This window comes from Lepidochelys olivacea (assembly GCF_965140295.1).
Source record: "Lepidochelys olivacea isolate rLepOli2 genome assembly, chromosome: 14".
NCBI classification, from domain to species: Eukaryota; Metazoa; Chordata; order Testudines; family Cheloniidae; genus Lepidochelys; species Lepidochelys olivacea.
In genome coordinates, this window is record NC_140424.1 from 34,903,946 (window position 1) to 34,921,730 (window position 17,785).

General features: G+C 44.9%; 1 protein-coding gene across 2 annotated transcripts in view; it reads left to right on the plus strand.

Annotated features, from left to right (window-relative positions):
• LOC311530572 (butyrophilin subfamily 1 member A1-like) overlaps positions 1-17,785 on the plus strand; it is a 59,964-nt gene that overhangs the window by 31,454 nt on the left and 10,725 nt on the right. Inside the window, exons 5-9 of one of the 2 annotated variants that reach the window (XM_084647367.1) lie at positions 8,091-8,372; positions 9,247-9,363; positions 14,655-14,675; positions 16,480-16,500; positions 16,613-16,639. In XM_084647367.1, coding sequence (XP_084503493.1) covers positions 8,091-8,372; positions 9,247-9,363; positions 14,655-14,675; positions 16,480-16,500; positions 16,613-16,639 — 468 coding nt within the window. The remainder of the gene's footprint in view (positions 1-8,090; positions 8,373-9,246; positions 9,364-14,654; positions 14,676-16,479; positions 16,501-16,612; positions 16,640-17,785) is intronic. The other variant, XM_084647368.1, reaches the window with a different exon arrangement.

Here is a 17,785-nt window from a genome sequence, read left to right on the forward strand (position 1 = left end):
ACCCCCATAACATTACTGTAACAATTACTAGAACATCACTATAACAACCATGCTCAGTGCATCCGGAGCCTTCCGAAGACACCCAACATAACAAACTTTGCAATGGATACCACACAATCATTTTACAAGGATGAACATGGGGGTGTCGGGTGTTCCCCCGAGGTACAGGGTGTCAGAATCTGTGTACTCTGTCTCAATACTCTGTATCTTCTGCTTGGTTCCTGCAGGTCTGTAGATTGCTGTTTCCTGGCTTTGAGTAGTCATTTTCACTATATACTGATACACTGCACTCCTTATGAGAACTGCCACTTTTCTCTTCATGCAAGAATGTGGTAATTTCTGAATCCGTGTCATGCTTTCTAGCATGACCTGGCAGCAGAGAGTGGCTTCCTTGTGAGCCTGCTGCAGACTCTGGATCTCAGGAAACAGAGTGAGACCAAGGATATAAAGTTTAAACCACAATTCTCTCTGTTAGTTACATAACAATATGGCTGCTACAGACACTGAGCCTACAGAGCCCAGAGAGCCCCTGCATCTTGTGAGAGACTCTTTATACCTGGAGGTCCTCTGGTGATTATGCAGGACTAGATTAAAAGGGACAGTACCACTTTATACTAAAGGAGCTTTTGCCGGCACAGCTGTGTCAGTCAGGACTCATACCTCTTCACACCCCTGGTGGACAGAGCTATGCCAGCAGAAGTCTGCAGTGTAGGCTTGCCATCAGTTTCATGGTCATTACACTTAGCTCATTTAAAACATTCCAGGAAGCTACCCTCTATTTAAACACTCTGTAATATTTTATTACTTGCATTTCAATTTTCATTCTTAATCCATTCTGATGGGGTTGATTTCTGTTGTAACCACTTATTTTCCACCAAGGAGACAAAAATAAGACCAGCAACATTGTCAATGGATCTCAGGATGTAGCATCTGTGGACTAATGGGTCTGTCTGTAAATGAAAAGGGCTTGAATAATGAAGAAGATGGTGAGCCCTTCACCTTCCCTGGTGTACCGCAGAGCCAAGGGCTGTGGTGGCTCTCTAATCAGGAATATGTGCAGGGAGCCCAGAGGAGGGAGACAGGACTTTGGAAAGTGTATTGATGTGCTGGGGTCAAGGCCAATGTCATCAGATGTTGGCTGCGTGTGTTCTCTCTGCGTGCTGCTCTGGCTCTGGCTAGATAGCCCATACAGCAGCCTCTGATTGAACTGCCCAATAACCACAGACCTGTTAGTAGCAAAGGGACTTAGTCAGGTTTATTGCTGATGAAGCATGGTGTTAGAGCCCTATACATGCTACAAGTACACTTAACACATGTATGACAATGGACGCAACTCAGTCAGTGGCGGGACTTTCTGCTCCCCCTTGGCCAAAGACACTCCCTCTGAGACTTCATTTATACACCAATATTATATACACAAACAAGTTATGTGTTGCCCCTCTGATGTGGCTAGTCACCCCCTCCATCCCACGTGGTTTGTTACCACTCATTACCTTGTACATGTTGGTTTGATCAAAATATCTCTATCCATCACACTGTCATCCTGACCTTATCTTTAGAAGGGGTGTGACGTTATTGACATAATCTGGGACCGTATAGATCATCGTTGCAACCAAGGTCCTGTAGTGGCACCAAATCTTGTAGAAGGGGGGTCAAATGAGGTGTCTAAGACAAGGTTATGATTTGCTGGTTATGATTATGCTGTCTATATGTGTGTATCATTTTTATAGTTAAAGTTATAATATTGGCTCTATACTGTCTGTATTTCAAACTTGTGCTATGCTTCTGGGGAACACTCCAGACAAGCTGGTGTCAGCTCTGCCTAGCCTACTTGATGGCCCATTAAGGACCACCAGATATTCAATTGACCCATTGAGAGAAGGCAGATGTGCCTTGTGACTCAGCAAGGTGTGCAGGGACCTGCCTATGGACAGAACTCTGAGGTTTTTCCATGCCAGGTGATGGACAGCTTGTCTTTGGGACACAGAAAGAAAGACCACATGGCAAGAGAATATAAAAAGCTGCTGCAGCTCCCCCATCTTGTCTTCAGTCCTGCTTCTTACCTCTGGAGGGACTTTGCTACACTGAAGCTTTGAACGAAGGACTGAAAGACCCATCCCAGCTGTGGATGTCCTCCAGAGACTTGATTTGAACCTGCAGTTTATTCTCTCACTGCTGCAAGCCTGAACCAAGAACTTTGCCATCACTGTATGTAATTGACTCCATTTAACCAATTCTAGATCTCATCTATATCTTTTTCCTTTTATGAATAAACCTTTAGATTTTAGATTCTAAAGGACTGGAAACAGTGTGATTTGTGGGTAAGATCTGATTTGTATATTGACCTGGGTCTGGGGCTTGGTCCTTTGAGATCGAGAGAACCTTTTTTCTTTTACTGGGCTATTGGTTTTCATAACCATTTGTCCCCATAACGAGTGGCACTGGTGGAGATACTGGGAAACTGGAGTGTCTAAGGGAATTGCTTGCGTGACTTGTGGTTAGCTAGTGGGGTAAAACCAAAGTCTTCTCTGTCTGTCTGGTTTGGTTTGCCTTGGTGTGCATAGAAACCGCAGCCTTTGGCTGTGACTGCCCTGCTTGAAGTGATTTGTCCTGAATTGGCACTCTCTGTTGGATCCTACCAGAACCAGCATCATTACAGTGGTGTAGTTGTGCTTGGATCCACAGAACCAGGTCAATTAAACTTTGGGTCAGAACCCCATGCTATCCAAATTTGAATTTTGGTATTGAGAGTTTGGTTAGTTAAAGAGCAGTTGCAATGGGTGAGCAAAGAGCATCTGAGGGCCTTGGCAAAAAAGCCCTGGAAGATTTGTGTTCAGAAAAGGGGATAAGCTTTAGAAAGAAAGCTACAAGTCAAGAACTGAGAGAGCTGTTAATGGCCAGTGATCAGGAGGCAGGAGCACAGCCCTTACCTGATGCTACAGAAGCTGCAGAAGCAATTGGAATGCAAAAGGCAGCAAACAAATGGCAACTTGAGCGTGAAAAGAAACTAGCAGAAAGTTGATGGCTGAGAAAGCAAAGGATCGCTGCTGAGGAGAGGGTTCACCAGCTGCGACAAGAAACTGCCAGAATTCAGCTCGATGTCAAAAAAGCAATCGAGAAACTGTATCCTCTTGAAATTTCAGTTTATAACAATGTTGGTATGTTATATTGCTCTGACCAGGGGGAGGGGGACTCTAACCTGGTGGGAAATAGCTGTTTGTCTGTGCAAAAGAGCAGTTTGTCTGTGAATGAAGTTTCTGAATTTCTGTCTAATGTCTCAGAAGTGAATCTGGAATTAGATCAAGCACAGAAAGATCTCATTGGTCAGGAAAATGTTTCTCAGGAGCAGATTAAAGTGGATGGTCAGGTTAAAGCCCTAACTGAGGAAAGAAAGGGTGAAATATTGTTGGGTAGTACAGTTTATAAAAGTGAACCTGAAAAGGGTAACTGTGAAAAGAGCAGCAGTTTATCTGTTTGGAGTGGCCATGTGCCTGGTAAGGAAAGTTTGGATGAGCCTAGGCAGCCTTGTGAGCTGATGGCTTTGTCTAGTCAGCAGTTTGGGAAGGCAAGGTTAGTGGAAGATGAGTGTCCCTATACCTTACCTGTTACCTGTGTGGAGAATTGTGACAGTGAAGGAAATGTGCCTGTGTCTGTCAGGGGTATTGACTTGCCTGTGGAGGGAGCTACCCCAGGCTCCAAGCAGTTGTCTGTGAACAGCTCTGTGTACTGGGACAAGGGAAATGAAATCCCAAGCTCTGTGTCTGCTAAAGGAGAATGTGTGTCCGGCTCGTCTTTGTCTGTGGAACAGACAGAAGGTGCCTTTCAGCCTGTGATGGTTGAGAATAGTGCAGTTGGCCCTGTAACTAGGTTGCATCTAGTTAGTGTCTATGCAAAATCCCAGAGACCAGACAATTCTGGTGCTTGTATCGTTACAAGGGGTCAGTGTGTTCTCGTTATCTTTGGAGGGGTAGGGTTGCCAGGTGGCCGTTAAAAGTCCGATCAGAGGCACAGCGGGGGTGAGCCAGGCTCCCTGCCTGCTGTGGCTCCACGCGGCTCCCAGAAGCAGCGACATGTCTCCCCTCTGGCTCCTACGCTTACTGGCTCTGCGTGCTGCCCCTGCCCCAAAGACTGGCTCTGCAGCTCCCCTTGGCCGGGAACCATGGCCAATGGGAGCTGAGGGGGCGGCGCCTGCAGACGGGGCAGCGCGCAGAGCAGCCAGGCATCACCTCCACGTAGGAGCCAGAGGGGAGACATGCTGCTGCTTCCGGGAGCTGCTTGAGATAAGTGCCACCCAGAGCTTGCAGCCCTGAATCCCCCCATGCCCCAACCCCCTGTCCCAGCCCTGATTCCCCTCCTGCCCTCTGAACCCCTCGATCCCAGCCTGGAGCCCCCTCCCGCACCCTGAACCCCTCATTACTGGCCCAGAACCTGCACCCCCAGCCCAGAGCCTGTACCCTCTCCTACCTCCAACCCCTACCTCAGCCAGGAGCCCCCTCCCATACTCTGAACCCCTCGGCTCCACCCCCCAGCCCAGAGCCCCCTCCTGAACCACAAAACCCTCATTCCTGGCCCCACCCCAGAACCCACACCCCAAGCTGGAGCCCTCAGCCCTCCTGCACCCCAACCCCCCTGAGCCAGAAAATGAGTGAGTTAGTGAGGGTGGGGAGAGCAAGTGACAGAGGGAGGGGGAATGGAGTGAGTGGGGGCGGAGCCTCAGAGAATGGGCGAGGCATGGGCAGGGCCTCAGAGGAGGGGTGGGGCAGGGGGCGGGCCAAGGGTGTTCAGTTTTGTGTGAGTAGAAAGTTTGCAACCCTAGGGGGTGTTCATGCTATACTTGGTATGGGGTGTTGTGGTACCACCCTTCTAGAAAAGTCAAGTAGAGTTGGACCTTGCAAAGGGAATTAAAACCAATAGTAAAAGGTTCTATAGCCATATAAATAAGAAGAAAACAAAGAAAGAAGAAGTGGGACTGCTAAACACTGAGGATGGAGTGGAGGTCAAGGATAATCTAGGCATGGCCCAATATCTAAACAAATACTTTGCCTCAGTCTTTAATAAGACTAAAGAGGATCTTAGGGATAATGGTAGCATGACAAATGGGAATGAGGATATGGAGGTAGATATTACCATATCTGAGGTAGAAGAGAAACTCAAACAGTTTAATGGGACTAAATCGGGGGGCCCAGATAATCTTCATCCAAGAATATTAAAGGAATTGGCACATGAAATTGCAAGCCCATTAGCAAGATTTTTTAATGAATCTGTAAACTCAGGGGTTGTACCGTATGATTGGAGAATTGCTAACATAGTTCCTATTTTTAAGAAAGGGAAAAAATGTGATCCGGGTAACTATAGGCCTGTTAGTTTGACATCTGTAGTATGCAAGGTCTTGGAAAAAATTTTGAAGAAGGTAATTAAGGACACTGAAGTCAATGGTAAATGGGACAAAATACAACATGGTTTTACAAAAGGTAGATCATGCCAAACCAAACTGATCTCCTTCTTTGAGAAAGTAACAGATTTTTTAGACAAAGGAAACGCAGTGGATCTAATTTACCTAGATTTCAGTAAGGCATTTGATACCGTGCCACTTGGGGAATTATTAGTTAAATTGGAAAAGATGGGGATCAATAGGAAAATTGAAAGGTGGATAAGGAATTGGTTAAAGGGGAGACTACAACGGGTCCTACTGAAAGGTGAACTGTCAGGCTGGAGGGAGGTTACCAGTGGAGTTCCTCAAGGATCGGTTTTGGGACCAATCTTATTTAATCTTTTTATTACTGACCTTGGCACAAAAAGTGGGAGCATGCTGATAAAGTTTGTGGATGATACAAAGCTGGGAGGTATTGCCAATTTAGAAAAGGACAGGGATACCCTACAGGAGGATCTGGATGACCTTGTAAACTGGAGTAATAGTAATAGGATGAAATTTAATAGTGAGAAGTGTAAGCTCATGCATTTAGGGATTAATAACAAGAATTTTAGTTATAAGTTGGGGATGCATCAATTAGAAGTAACAGAGGAGGAGAAAGACCTTGGAGTATTGGTTGATCATAGGATGACTATGAGCCGCCAATGTGATATGGCCGTGAAAAAAACTAATGCGGTCTTGGGATGCATTAGGAGAGGTATTTCCAGTAGGGATAAGGAGGTTTTAGTACCCTTATACAAGGCACTGGTGAGACCTCACCTGGAATACTGTGTGCAGTTCTGGTCTCCCATGTTGAAGGATGAATTCAAACTGGAACAGGTACAGAGAAGGGCTACTAGGATGATCCGAGGAATGGAAAACTTGTCTTATGAAAGGAGACTCAAGGAGCTTGGCTTGTTTAGCCTAACTAAAAGAAGGTTGAGGGGAGATATGATTGCTCTCTATAAATATATCAGAGGGATAAATACCGGAGAGGGAGAGGAATTATTTAAGCTCAGTACCAGTGTGGACACAAGAACAAATGGATATAAACTGGCCACCAGGAAATTTAGACTAGAAATTAGACGAAGGTTTCTAACCATCAGAGGAGTGAAGTTTTGGAACAGCCTTCCAAGGGAAGCAGTGGGGGCAAAAGATCTATCTGGCTTTAAGATTAAACTCGATAAGTTTATGGAGGAGATGGTATGATGGGATAATATGGTTTTGGTCATTAAATATTCATGGTAAATAGGCCCAATGGCCTGTGATGGGATATTAGATGGGGTGGGATCTGAGTTACCCAGAAAAGAATTTTCTGTAATATCTGGCTGATGAATCTTGCCCATATGCTCAGGGTTTAGCTGATCACCATATTTGGGGTCGGGAAGGAATTTTCCTCCAGGGCAGATTGGAAGAGGCCGTGGAGGTTTTTCGCCTTCCTCTGTAGCATGGGGCACGGGTCACTTGCTGGTGGATTCTCTGCTCCTTGAAGTCTTTAAACCACAACTTGTGGACTTCAATAGCACAGACATAGGTGAGAGGTTTTTTGCAGGAGTGGTAGGTGAAATTCTGTAGCCTGCGTTGTGCAGGAGGTCAGACTAGATGATCATTATGGTCCCTTCTGACCTAAATATCTATGAATCTATGAATGTGTTTGTGTGAGTGTCCTGCGCCTAGCACTTCTCAGGAATGTGTATGTTTTTCCAATATCAGCCCTGTTCTTGCCAGATTCTGTAAACTTAGAAGCAGGCGTGTTCTATAGCAGGGCCTGCCTTTTGCTCACAGCCTGACTTCCGCTACCTTTGCTTTAGATCAGCAAAGCTTGCCCACTACTTTAGTTCAGGCCTCATACCGGGCCACTGATACAAGGGCTTGTGTCTCAGACTCTCTCTTTCCACTACAGCCTGTATGTCGACACGCAACAGATCCACTGGCCACAAATGTGTGAGTGAGAGAGAGAGTGGCGGAGGAGGCAGCAGGCCACATGTGCTCCTCTCCCTTACTCTGTACGAGGGCTGTGGAGTAACTGCTCACCTGCTTCTGTAGCTTGGCACTTGAGGTTTCTAATCCTCAGCCCCTCATACATTCCATAGAGTCATAGATGTTAAGGCCAGAAGGGACTTTTATGATCATCCAATCTGACATTCTGTCTGACACAGGCCAGAGAATTTTACCCAGTGATTCCTGCATCCAGCCCAGTAACTTATAGGTGAGCTAGAGCAATATTTTTTGTTTTTTTTCGGAAGAGAGTTACAATTCTGATTTAAGGACTACAAGAGATGGAGACTCCACCATGTCCCTTGTTCCAGTGATTAAGTACATGCACTGTGAAAAATTTGCACCATATTTTTTCTGTCTTTAACTTCCTGCCATTGGAATTGTTATTTCCTGGAGCTCACAGCCAGTTTAGTTGGGCTGCTCTCTCTGTTCAATGATACAGTCTGTCATTTTATTCCTGATCTGAAATATGCTGTTCACGTTGAGATAGGCTTCCAGCTTTAGGGCTCAGGCAATAGTGAAACACTTCTCATAGCCAGAGCTCAGCAGTGACACAGTGAAAGGCAGAAGGGACAATGATCCACTTTTCCCTTCTCCTGAAGGATTAAATGCTCACCTTCCAGGCTGAAGGGATCCATATAGCTTGTGTAGGGTTCACACATGTCACTCCATTCGCTTCCAGGTCTGGGCTCTACTCCTCGCATCTCTATTGACAGTTACCAGAGCAGAGGGATCTACATGGTGTGTGAATCTGCTGGATGGTACCCGGAGCCCCAGGTACAGTGGAGAGACCGGAGGGGGCACCACTTACCATCCCTGACAGAAAAAATAACTCAACATGATAATGGCCTGTTTGAAGCACAAATTTCCATTATTGTAACAGAAACTTCCAGTCGGGATCTGTCCTGCTCTGTCAGCAACTCCCACCTCAACCAAGGAAAAGAATCCGTGATCTACATCGCAGGTTGGTGTCCATGAAAACCACACAGTTCAGCAACTCAGCAAAAATGTGATACGTTTAGGGCTAATTTAAGTATTGGATTTACAACATGCATGTGCATAGAGCTGCTCTGAGGCTATTCATTAAAACACAGCGTGTGGTGAATTTAGGGAAGGTTAGACTTCATGAACCTGCCTTCCAAACTGCAGATGGAGTATAATGAAACATGACTAATTTTGGTGGGGAGTGTTCAATAGTGTGTTTTATTATTGCTAACACTTTTAACATGCCTGGAGTTGAATTGACATTCACAATGGAGAGGGAGTCTTGAAACATTTCCGTAATGTAGAAAAGGCCCCTTTGTGCAGCCAGAATGGGCTCTCCAAACTGGAGCTCTGAGGAAAATGGTTTCCTGTCCCATGAAGATTTCCAAATTTTCAAAAAATTTCCTTTTCCCCATGGGGACAAAACTGACACTTTTCAAAAGTTTTCATGAAAACAAGAAAGAGAGACACCCCGCCACACACACACTTCACAATAGCCTGCTGGTCAGGGCTCTTACCTGGGATTGGGGGTCAAATCCCTGCTCCAAATCAGGCAGAGCAGGAATTTTACTCTGGATATCCCCTGTGAGTGTCCTAGCCACTGGGCTAGTGGCTATTCTGGGGTTTTCTCCTCTGGTTTTAACTAGAAATCCCATCCTGGACCCAAGAACCCTTTCCTGTAAAATATTTGGCTGTGATGAATTGGTGTTTTCTGACAAAAAACAAAAAAATGTAGTTGAAAAATTCCTGATAATTTCTACTTCCAACCAGTGGCACATGATCACCACAAAAGTCCTACTAGTGATACATCTGTTCTAGCAATGTTTCCAAGTTAATGAGGCTTTGTCTTGTAGATCCTTTCTTCCTGACGGCCTACCCCTGGAATGTGGCTGTGTACATACTCCTGCTTGCTTTGGGTTTGCTCATTTTCACGGCCAGCTACTTCTTCTGGAAGCAACACAAGACGAAAGGTAATGTTATAAGGGGAGAGTACAGTGTACTCAGAGATTTCCTTTAAAATATAAATTAGTCTAGAGTGGAGGTGGCTTCTCCATAGTTAAAGATGCAGCTACATTTTTATTTTAAGCCATATTTTGCATCATCTCTAAATTTCCCAGGAAAAGTCAGATGATGAGGAGTGCGGTGGCACCTTAAAGACTAACAGGTTTATTTGGGCATAAGCTTACATGGGTAAAAAACCCACTTCTTCAGATTTTTTACCCACAAAAGCTTATGCCCAAATAAACCAGTTAGTCTTTAAGGTGCCACCAGATGCCTCATTGTTTTTGTGGATACAGACTAACATGGCTACCTCTCTGATACTTGGTACCATAAACTGGAAGTTCAGGACAGGCCCTGGGGTGTAATTTGTGAGGGAAATCTGAAGTCTTCCATTACTTTTTGTCCATGTCTTGGGAAATAAATGAAGGGCCCAGGAGCCACATGAAACATATCACTTGATTGCCATCGCTAATGTCTAGTGGATGAAACCAAATGCCAAAGCCAATGTTGATAATTGACAATATGAAATGATTAGATCTTCATTTTAGAAATACCGAGTGCTAATAGAACACCTGCTTAGTGCAGCGAGAGAGACACTTTCCCGTCAAAATGCCCTTAGCCTAAGAAAGCTGCACTGGGTTTGGGAATAAGAGTTCTGGGCTCACATATGCCACTGATCGGTTTTATGCACGTCACAGCCCTGATCAGAGAGCACAGCCAGGTATTCTACACTAGCAGGGTTAAAGCAGCAAATCTTTTAAGTGAAGACAAGCCCTTGATGACTTGCGCTAACTCACACAGAAGGTCTGTGGTAGACCCAGGAATTGAACCATGGTCTCTGACGTCCCAGGCTAGGGTTCTAACCCCTACCGCTCAAAGGCCTGTCTGCAAAGGTTGCCACCCCCTTTCTTAGCTCATCAAGCTTAAAGGCAGAGGACCAATGATTAGCTAAATGGAGACCACTTTAAAAGTAGCACCTGCAATTATTATTTCCATTTCCCTTCCTGCAGCCTGGCATTATTAACTGTCACCACCCAAACCCTGCTCTGCATAGGGAGCTATTCATTTCCTCATGGGGTTTCCCATGATGCTCATCACTGCAGCGTCTGAGCCTCACAAATTGCCTGCTAGCTCTGGTAGTGTCAGTCCCATTTTCTCTCCTGTAGCCTTGTTTTTCAAAGAATCTTTTATCCTGCACAAGGGTCAAGCAATCGTGCCCAATCCTATGGGGCTGCTGGGGGTCCCTTCCTGAACTGTCAGACAATATGCCAGTCTTTTTCTGTCACTATTCTCCTTTCCAGCAATTCTGTGTTTTTCTGTGCTACCAAGTTCAGCGTGGATAGCCATTCTCCGGAGCTGGCTCCCAGTCAGTCACAGGAGGCTGTTCTTCACAGGAGTATTGAAACAGGCTGTGACTGAAGTCTGGGTAACTGAGGAGATTTGATTGTTTTCATTTTGTTGGGCCTAACTCAGAACCAGTCCAATACAGCCAAGCTGATCTTTATTCCCCAAGTCAGTTGAGGAAGATGCACAAATAATTTACAGGGTTTGGGTTCCAATTTTGTTTTAAGAAGTTATTAAGATTCATAATGAACAGAAGAACTTTAACCACAGGCAGAAGGATCGCTATGAAAGGCAAGTGCAGGCACCTCTGAAACACAGGGCAATGGGAGCAGTTATATGGAAGCCTGTTGATACAGTTCATTACCAGCCAACCAGAGCTCTGTAGAATGTGCAGGATTTGTACTGGACTCTCCCCCTTTCTAACAAGTATTTCCTCTTCTCTCATAGCGGCACATGTTGCAGAGAGAGTTAAGGCTCTTCTATGGGAACTGCAGTGTGGGGGAAATCTCTATCTTTGGAACAATTGGCTAGTGCCTCCCAGGCAGCTGTTAGGGGATCTGATGAATGAATGCTCAACTCGGTGGTTACTACATGCAGAACACTTCCTGCCCCACTCCTACCCTACACTGCACCCCAGAGATCCCCAAGGATTGCAGGAGTTTGCCCCACATGGACAGGCATTGGGTGGAAGCAAGTGCATGTTACAGTGACCCTTCACTCTGTCACTGACTGGGGTGCCAACGACGTGAAGGTGTTCTCACTTCCTACTAAGTTTATAACATAACGTTTATGTAGATGGTGGCCGGGACAGAGTGGCTTGGGAATGGTCAGTCTTAAGGCTTTATGTAAACTGGACTTTCATCAGCAAAACTTTTGTCGTTCAAGATTGTGAAACCCTCCCCCCCCCCCCCCAACGACAAAAGTTTTGCCGACAAAGCTACTGCCGCTCGTTGGGGGTGGAAGTTTTTTGTCAGCAGGAGAGCTCTCTCCTGACGACAAACGGTGGCTACACTGTGCGCCTTTTAGCAACACGCCCGTAGTGGCACAGTTGTGTCACTAAAAGGTGCGTAGTGTAGACATAATTCACAGTTCTGCTTCTGAGGCTTTCAGCCTTTCTGACCTCTTACGCTTGTGTTTTGGTAAATTTTGTCACTAGAACATTATTTTATGGTTTGTTTTAACCAGAGCCTCAAGTTCTTAAAGTTAACAGCATTTTCCATTTGGGATAATTATCTTTCCATTGACTTTTATGGGACAAGAGCAGGCCCTAAGTCTAAACTCTTATGGGATTATTTATGTGATATGCTATTTATAAACCTATAATATATTCTGTTTTTGTTTTTAGGGAAACTTGTTGCGAACCTTGATAAGTGTCATAATCCTCTTCCTGTTATAAACCTTGTTCCACCAGGGGATGGAGCTTCCCTGATCCATGCACCCTCCTGACCCGACACTCTGCACCCGCTCTGCCCTTCATATTTCTGATGGTCACCACTAGCTGACTGACTCTGCCTCTACACTCTCGCTCATGAGTCCCACCCTGGCCCATGATTCTTATTTGCCTATCCACATTTCCATGGCCACAACATTCACTTCCCACGGCCTCCCCAACGTTGATCCTTGCCAGCTCCATTCACACCTACTCCCCCTACACTTAAACAAAACAAGGACATTCCAGCACAAAACCGTTCATTTCCAATTAAGATCGAGCATTTATATATAAACTCCAAGGCTGAGATCATAGCATTCTGGCACTAATACAGAATGAAGCCAGTGTCATGTTGAAGGATCACACTTAGTATCAGAGACAAGTATGCTTTAAAACCAATACCAAGAATTCAGTTCTCCACTCATGAACTTTACTCCAGTATTGACTTCAAATTTAAAGCTAGGAGGGAAGAGAGAAATGCAATCCTGCTACTGTGTTAGAGTTCTGTTTGTTTGGGTGACTTAAAAAAGAAAACAACTGCAAACCATACTTCACATTTTTTAAAGTGGAACCTTAAGTTTTAATTTCCATGATTTTAAAAGTTTGAGAGTTTAAAATAGTTTCTTGTTGGGGTTTTCTGGAGGAGGTTGGTGGTACATCTGCTCAGCCTGAACTCCACAGAGTTTTGGGTGGTTATGTGTGCATTGTAATGTTCTTTGAACTGTGCCCAACAGAATGGTATGCAAGATACAAGGAAGGGCATATTTGCATTTTTTGACAAATTGGAGAAAAAACAAGCTGCTAGGCTGAGGCTCTCATAATAATTGAAATAACAGATCAAAGTACATCTACTTACAAACACATAAAGTAAAGCAAAAACTAAATCTAAGATATTCTAGATTCTGACTGATTGTATTGTGGCCTCCATAGAAAGGTCTATCTGTGTCACACTGTCAGTCAGTCCCTTGTGGCAAGGCACCTCCTCTACCTGACAGTAGAGGAGCTTGGAGTAAGTCAGCCCTACTCTGGATGGCATTCATTCTCCCACTTGGGGAGTTATTTCCCAATCTTTTCCTGGGAGGTCTTGGGGCAGGCCTCAGAAGTGCTCCTCCACCAAACAAATGAAAAAGAAAAAACCAGTCCCAACACAAAAACGAAGGGGATACCTTTTCCTACCCCCAACTCTGAGGGCAGGTGGCCTTGTTATTGGCCCTAGAGAGGCAGTCAGTTATGTAGCCTCCCCAGTATGAGGAGAGCAGCCACCCCTTCCTCCTCTCCTCTCGTCTCGTCTCGTCTCGTCCCCTCCCCTCCCCCCAAGTGAAGCCTTTCTCCCTGCTACCACTAGCCTTGCAGTAGCTTGTCTCTCCTCCTTCCCCCTCACCAGAGGACCGTTTTTTAAAGGTCTCAGGCAGCCCTTAATTGGACTCAGGTGTCCCTAGTTGACATGAGGTAAACTGTTCTCAGCTTTCAGGAAAAGGGCCTCTATCATTAGGGCTAACACACTTGCCTTCCCCCACCCTCTTACAGCTGCCCAGCCTGACTTTGTCATACTCTTTAATAATCACAGCGCAGTTACATTAAATTGCAGTCTGAATTATCCCCAGGTACCTGGCAGCATGAGATCTCATCTTTTGCCCTTTTCTTTCTCTAGAGCAGGGGTTCTCAAAACACATGTTTTGGTGTCTTCAGAGTACGGCCACCAACTCTTGCTGGTGGCCGCTATGACAATTTTTCCTAAAATACTTAACTTTAGGAAAAACATAAAATATGAACATATACACATCCAAATCATACTAATTTATTTATATAAGGGTTTTTTTGCAGACTGAATAATAAAAATAATGTACAGTTGTCTCTATTCTTCACTAGACCTAAACAGAATAGAAACACAGATAAGGTGCGCGGCATGTTCTTGTCTTGTTGTTTCTTTTGCTTTTTTGGTTGTATTTTTGTTTTAGACTTGCTAGCTAGTAAGTCTGCTTCTGTGAAAAATTATATTTGTATGTTTGTTAATATAACTTCTCACAGCAGACTTCTTAGCTAGCTGGGAGGCAGTGAAAAGTGATATTAACAAACATATAAATATCACTTTTCACAGCAGACATACTCAGCTCTGGCAAGCTGGCGGGGGATAAATTAAGCCTTGGATGAGGAAGTATGTAGGGAGGCAGTGGGGGCCAGGATCATGTCGTTAATGGGATGACCCAAATATTTTCTATCTCGGGGGACTGTAGACTATCTGTAGAGCTCAGTTTAGAAGGAAGCCAGTATATTTCAGATAACATTTATTTATCTTGCATCATGGCATTTTGTAAGGATGGGATTTGGTTTAAAAAACAAGACAAAACTGAGGCCCTTTTGGCTATATAGTAACTATAGGCAATGGGAGTAGATCTAAAGAAAGGTTGCGGATTGAATTCATTGTTAATAAAAAATGCAACATTTAAAAACCATTTTTCTCTATATTTCTTTCCTATTTTCTTTTAGAGGAACATCTTGCACAGAAAGGTACGGTTTCTTTGTTCATTTTAATAGGAGAAATCAAAGTTTGCATCAAGTTGCCTATATTATTATTATTATTATTTATTTATTATTTGTACTGTGGAAGCACCAAAGGGATCAGGGCCTGATTGTGCTAGGTACTGTACAAACATATAACAAAGAGCTGGTCCATGCCCCAAAGAGCTTACAATTCCAAATATAAGATGTGAGACAACAGGTGGATATAGACAGACCGACGGGGCTCACCAGGGAACAGGGAGACCATTGTGATCAGGGTGATAAGCACCAGTCACAGTTCCCCAGCTGTCAAGTGATTCATAGGCTTCCTGGCAGAGGTGAGTTTTAAGAAGTCTCAAGGTAGCAGCCTCCTACTTCCCAGCTGGCTACTAAGAGATTTTCATATAGACCAGTTAGAGTTGCACAAAGGCAAAACCCACCCACACAAGCCCTTAACAGGAAGCAAACAACAAGTGCAGAGAACTCTCTGAACACTGATGCATCATGGTACCCATTCTTTCTAGTAGCCCCCTGTCCCCTCTAACGGACAGGGAAACACCCTGTGTGTGACACAGTCCTCTGACTCACACTAACCCTTAGCCCTGCCCTCAGCAGAGTTAGCAGGTGCTTGCTTGCTCTGGCCCAGTGTATGCTGAGGAAAGGGCGAGGCAGGAGTTAAGCTTTTACATTCTTATGCAGAGTGGATTAATGCGGGGGGGGGGGGGTGTTCCTTGCCTGGGGAAGGGGAAATGGAGCTCTCAGCCTGAGCCCAAGGAGGCACTGAGAGATGTGCAGGTTCTGTCTCCACAGCCTCACCCCATCCCTGCTCTGGCCATCTCCCCACACAGCATGGACCAAGTCAGGGGAGCCAGCCCTGTCTCCCAACCTATGTTCCCCTTGCACGTTCCCCCATATGTCCCTTTCATCCCAAGCAAGGGCGGAGAGGCCTAGGCAGCACTGCCATGGGAGCGGGCGGGCATGGAGGGAGGGATGGAGTTGGAGGCGGTGCCGGGGCAGAATCTCCCAGCTCAGCAGCAGAGGCCTCTCCTCCGTCAGAGGAAGGGGCTGGGCTCCCCAGCTCCGCTGTGCCAGCAGACCTGTCGGCTAAGATTCCTCCCCGTGCCCAGGGGGGAGCTCCAGGGGACACCCCACCACTCATCCATGCCCCATCCCTGGTGATTTTCCCCCGCTCAATAGCATCATCCCTTCCTGACCGCAGCACGGGTCTAAGCAGCCTCCCTTAGCTTGTATGAACAGGAGGAAGGGTAGGTGTAGGTATTGCTCTGCCCTTTAATCACTGCTGTGAACATGTTCTTCACTTGCAGTAATAGTTATAAAATTCCTATGAGGTTCACATTGGCCAGGGATAGAGTAACTGGAAGAATTCATAGATTCCAGTGCCAGAAGGGACGACTGTGATCATCTAGTCTGACCTGCATAACACTGGCCAGAAAACTGCCCAAATATTTCCTAGTGCAGGAAAAACATATCATCTTGATTTTAAAATTTTCATTGATGGCGAATGCACGACAATCCTCAGTAAATTGTTCCAGTGGTTAATTATGCTCACTGTTAAGTTTATGGAAATAAGGCGTATTTTTTTTCATTTCATTAATTTTTAATTGAGCATTTCCAACCTTTCTGACACTCCTTGTTATTATTAGTCTTATTTAAGTATAGTCCCTTATAGTTAAAAAAGATTTAATTTGTGATAAGATCATGGGAACTCTTACAATGTAAACCACCCTTTAAATGTATGCTTGTTTCAATAAACTTTCTTACCATATATCTATTTCTATTGATTTGTTTTTAGAGAAGCTCCAGAATGAACTTCGTAAGTGCCATTCCCACCTTCTCCCAATATAAACTTTATTATAAACTATTTCCCCTTCTGAGGGTCTTGTGCACAGGACAGCTCTCATCTCTCTGTATCTACTTTGTTTCAGAATTGAGAAGAGCTCAAATATATCAAGGTAAATTCAGCTGATATTTTATTCATGTCAAAATTGGGGTGATCTTTGCTGCCTTTCCTTTTGCAATGAACAGGCTCAGAGCAAGAGTGACAGGATTCAGATAGTATTTTCAGAGAGATGGGACAGATGTTCTCCTTTGGGTAAAGTGGTGATTAATGAGAGGGGATTTCCAATCTTTCCGGTCTTACACTGTTCTGACAGGATCATTTCCATTACACTGCTCAATACACTCTGCTGAAGAGCAATTTCCCAGACTCCCTGATTTAACTCTCCATTCCCTTCTAATGGAATATGAGGAAACAAGGAGCATGTTGGTCATCCATGGTGCTGGGGAGTTGGACTCTCTAAAGGATGTGGAGGGTCCCAGGGAATGTGGTCATCTATTTTACCTTATATTTAAACATTTGCAATGTACAGTGGATGGGGGATTGCTAATCAGGTGTGGAGCCTTTCACTGGTAGGCCACTAGTCTCAATGCCACCAAGTGAGGCTGATTGTAGGGATCATTGTGCAACGAATAGCTGGTGACAGTTCAGTTACAAACAATTAATGGCTGTGCTCATTATCCTGAAATACTCATATTCATGGCTGAACGCACCACAGAGACTCACCTGCCCATTACCCTTGGAAATGAATTTTGCATGTGTCAGGTTTGAGGCAGATTGGCAGGATAGTGTAGGAGAATCTTGCACTGCACCTGGACAATAAATACGGAAAGAGCTTTAGCAGCCAGTGTTTAAATGCTTCTCTCCTTCCCAGAACTACATTCATGCAGCACTCTGGCTCAGTATCTGTCAGCAGAGTGTCAAGCGTGCTCAGAAGAGAGGGTGAGTAAAGGAAAGGAGAGTGGGGTGGAGCTCTCAGATGCAGTTTAAGTTGTTACCATCACAGAAAGCACCACATCTTTAGGGTTAAATTTAAATCATGATTCTGGAAAAGGAAACCTCGCAGTCGTAAATTAAAATAACTCATGGTGGAAAACCCAGAGAGAGAGAGGAATGAAATGGAGACATAGAGAAAATGTATACCTGAGGCTTCTGAAATGACACCTCACAAGATGCCTCAGCCTCCAGTCAAGACCCCATCCACACAGTCATGGAAATGGAAGGACTCAACAATCTGCCCACAAGAAGGGTGTCTTGGGAG